The sequence below is a fragment of the Corylus avellana genome, chromosome ca4 (assembly GCF_901000735.1).
Source record: "Corylus avellana chromosome ca4, CavTom2PMs-1.0".
NCBI classification, from domain to species: Eukaryota; Viridiplantae; Streptophyta; class Magnoliopsida; order Fagales; family Betulaceae; genus Corylus; species Corylus avellana.
The window spans coordinates 427,516-431,425 of NC_081544.1; the positions used below are offsets into that span (position 1 = coordinate 427,516).

Genomic DNA, 3,910 nt, shown 5'->3' on the forward strand with positions numbered 1-3,910 from the left:
CACATGTAAATTTTCGCTTTAATTTCTCCACATTAAGAATTGGAAGAGACTAGAAGATGATTCAAATTTATTTAGTTCAAACACTGATGTGCCAAAATCATAAAACAAGGAAAGGAAAATTTCACCTTCAAAATGGCTCACGACCACATGGACATCAAACTACAAACATAGATTGATATTATAATGTGAACCTCACTATCATGTTGTTGTCACTTCAGCTAATCAATTTGTTCCTTTTTTACTCTCTTTTCATAGAAATGTGAACAAGTTTTCAAATCATATGGTTCAGGATTAAGAATACAAGATTTTTGGGAAAGACAACCAACTCTCCAAAAACAATTTTCAAGCCGCCAAAGCAACATAAATATGTGTTATTTGTCCCAATATACTTGCCGGGGGAAGAAATTTGTGCCATACATCCTGATATAATGCCTCACAGTAAAAGAAAGAAAATAGATGGCACCTCTTGGGATTTAAACAGTATATACTATAACAAGAACCAGGGGGAAAAAAAAACCCAAATTCTGTTAGTAAGATCCATAACAAACCAGATAATCGAATACTCCTCGCTCATAAAGCTTCTCAATTGCAGGAACAGCCTCATGCCTGCAAAGTCAGGGTAAAAAATAGCAACAAATTAAACCAACAATCACAAAAGATAACAAAAAGCTTAAAACTCGTATGTGAAGGAAACTGAATTTCATCCAAATTCTTAATTGCCGTGCACCTAAGACCGTAAGTGATTGTAAAATACTTATAGCCCAAAAAACAAAATGCACAGAAAACTTAAAACCCAGTGTTTGATTCCCTATTTGGTTATCTTTTCCTCACTTCTTCTCATACGAGCAAAACCATGGAACAAGCAAAAATGCCCAGTAAGCAAAAGTAATTCCCAAAGGAAAATAGAAATGAAAAGGATGATACCCGGTGCCAAGAGAAGCTTCATCTTTGGCCCATTCCTGCCACAAGGCAGGTGTCAGTGGAAAGAGCTCGCTCATAGCTTCCCTTGCCTGTCTCAGTTTCTCTATGTCGCCCATTTTCCGCAGAAGCCTCACGAACTGAAGAAAGAAAGAAAGAATAAAAAAAATAAAAAATAAAATAAAATAAAAAAAGACCATAATTATTAGATTATATATAAAAATCATTTTCTTTTCTTGGGATTTCTTAGCAAGCAAACAGAGTGAATACCTTGATATGAGCGTCATAGTTGGAAGGGTTGGACGAAAGCTCCACCTCCAAGGTCTGCAGCTGGAGGTTCTGCTGAGCTTCGTCTTCGGAATCGGAATCGGAGCCATCAGAACCGGGAGAGCTAGGAGGGTTTTGGGCAGCGTCCGGCATGTATTGGTCTCCGTTGTCAACGTTTTCTTCTTCTTCATCTTCTTCAGAAGTTGATGGCTTTGATTTGGGCTGTTCTTCTAGGGTTGGGGTTTTTTCCATTGCAACTACGCGCCACTCTCTCTCTCGCTCTCTCTTCGCTCTGCTTCGCTTGGAATTGGAATAAGAAAGATTTGTACAAGTTTTTGCGAGCTAAGCCCCATGTGCTTCTAATAGGGGCAGTCTGGGTTTCCACCTGCTCTTTTGGTCTTATGGTAAATAAAGAAATAAATCACTCGTCAAACCATGCCGGTCTATTTGTTACTTCTAAAGGTCGGTGTCCCATTCGTGCTAGATGGCTTTTAAAATTATCATTTGATCAAAATTTAGTAATGATTAATTACAAGTTTAATTGTGACACAAAAGGGACTTGTAACATTATTCATCCCGCATCTATCTCTATAATTCCTTTTAAGGCAAGAAAAGTCATTACTCCTTCGGTCTATCTCTATAATTCCTTTTAAGGCAAGAGCATTTTGAGACATTGTACGTGTTTGAGAAATATAGTTTTAAGTCAAAAAAACATTTTTTAGCAAAAAATTCATTTTTAGCACTTTAAGTTTTTGCCAAAAGTGCGTTTTGACCATTTTTTGGCTTTTTGAACCCTTAAAAGCGTTTTTTAATATTTTTACCAAACGAGTACTTTTTTCTTCAAACGGACTTTTTGAGTATTAAAAATACTTTTAATCTCCTCAAACGCACACACAAACAGGCCCTAAGAATGAGGTGACTTTTAAAATCACAATTTGATCAAAATTTAATAATGATCCATCATAAAGTTAATAGTGATTTTAGAAGCTACATCATTCTTGGAATGACACAAAAGGAACACAAGAATAATTTCTACTATTACTCCAAGGAAAATACTAGCAAAAACTATTTGTTCAGTTTTTTAAAATTTTTATTTTATGCCTTTTTTTTGTTCTTAAAACAAAACTATTAACAAACAATTTAAACATAAAATATGCATAAAAATTAATAACTCTTCCTCTTGAATCCAATCAATAAAAAGAATAAAGAGCATGGCTATAATTAAGGGTCCGTTTGGAAATCTATTATTTTATATTTAAATAGTTTAGATTGTGTCAAATTATGATTACAATTTTGGTAAAATTTGAACTATTTAAGAATAGAGTTATAGTGAAAAATATGGATTTGGATGTCTACTACCCTGCCCAAACAAGTGGACGAGATGTTCAAAACTTATTTGAATAAGTGGGTTTTATAAAAATTCTCTCATATTTATTGTCTAATTTTTTAACGATTCAAAAAGCAAAATTATTGAAAATTTCTATTCAATAAATATTAAAGGAAGAGGAGGATCAACTAAAATTCAAGACATTCCTTAAAGGAAGGAGTAGCCAGAGACAATGTCAAAGGAAAATGAGGACCAATGAAGCTCGAACCTTTCCTTCAATAGGGATGCATGCATGGTGTTTATTTAAAGGCTCATGGGACGAGGAAGCCTAAAAGAAAGCAGCTTACAGAGAAGAAGTGTGGAGCGTTGAAGAAGATGAAGGTAGCCGGTCAAAAGTTGATGTTCATTGCCCTTGTGCTTGTAGTAACCACTTTTCCCACAGAGGGCAGAATGCTTGATGCAGCATATGGAAAACCAGATTTCTCCACCACCCCCCCAAAGCATTTGCACTATGGGATGCTACCAAAGCTTAATGCTAGGAAGTCCTCTTCCTCTCCTCCTCCTCCTCCTCCTCATAATCGCTTTGGGACCATATTCCACGGTCTGTCCAAGGGTTCTGTTCCTCCGTCTGGGCCTTCGGGTGGAACAGACCCAAGCATGTTTCACCCCAGTGTAATGAAAAAGAGTCATATTCCTCCATCTGCACCGAACGCAAGCCGATGGGGTCGAAAATAACTTCTTGTAATAAATTAAAGGAATTGTATGTTTTTTTTTTCCTAGCCGATATTAAAAGCCAGTCTATTTGTCATAGAATAAAATGGTTTTATGTATAAGTGTGAAACTCATCAAGTCTACTCTGTATATATTTGTAAAATTTTGATTCAACAAATATACATGACAACAAATTTCAATGGTATAGCTAGAGTATTTTCTTTTTTGGTACATATTGCATCTATTTTGGTAGACATTCCGTCCGAGTTCTAAAAAATTCGGGTAGGAAACGAGAAAAGGAGTGCAAGTCTTAAGGGTGCTTATCTTCGGCCGCTCCAAAATAACCTCTTCCAGAGCTCCCTTCTCTAATGTAGCTTTGAAGATGGTTTATTGTTGTAGTAGAAGATGTCTCAGGCAAAAATGCCCCTCCAAACTGCCATTTGAGGCTGTCATTCTCTTGGCCGAATTGTCAAGAGTCAAGATTGGGTCACTTTTTGGACCCATTTATAGTAGATTTTGGTTGTTTTTGCTCTGAATCGGTTGTATTGGAATTTATGTAAGGTTGCCCTGCCTTTTATTTTGTTCTTCTTCTGATAGTTTTCCCTTCCCCTTTCCCTTGTACTTGCTAACCAAAAAAAAAAAAAAAGAGTGGTAGACCCACTTCAACCACGCCCTTTAATAATAAGA

The 3,910-nt window shown here is 36.1% G+C and overlaps 1 protein-coding gene across 1 annotated transcript; it reads right to left on the bottom strand.

The window, feature by feature from the left end:
- Positions 1-13: 13 nt before the first annotated feature.
- LOC132179723 (uncharacterized) lies at positions 14-1,557 on the bottom strand. Its single transcript, XM_059592486.1, has 3 exons — positions 1,189-1,557; positions 925-1,058; positions 14-606 (listed from the first exon to the last, which is right to left on the bottom strand). The coding sequence occupies exons 1-3, from the start codon at positions 1,435-1,437 to the stop codon at positions 528-530; spliced, it is 462 nt and encodes a 153-aa protein (XP_059448469.1). The 5' UTR covers positions 1,438-1,557; the 3' UTR covers positions 14-527.
- Positions 1,558-3,910: the final 2,353 nt, after the last annotated feature.

Coding starts and splice junctions, on each gene's coding strand:
- LOC132179723 (XM_059592486.1), bottom strand. CDS start 1,437: ATGGAAAAAACCCCAACCCTAGAAGAACAGCCCAAATCAAAGCCATCA. Junction 1,059..1,188: donor ACTATGACGCTCATATCAAG/GTATTCACTCTG, acceptor TTCTTTCTTCAG/TTCGTGAGGCTTCTGCGGAA. Junction 607..924: donor GAAGCTTCTCTTGGCACCGG/GTATCATCCTTT, acceptor CTGACTTTGCAG/GCATGAGGCTGTTCCTGCAA.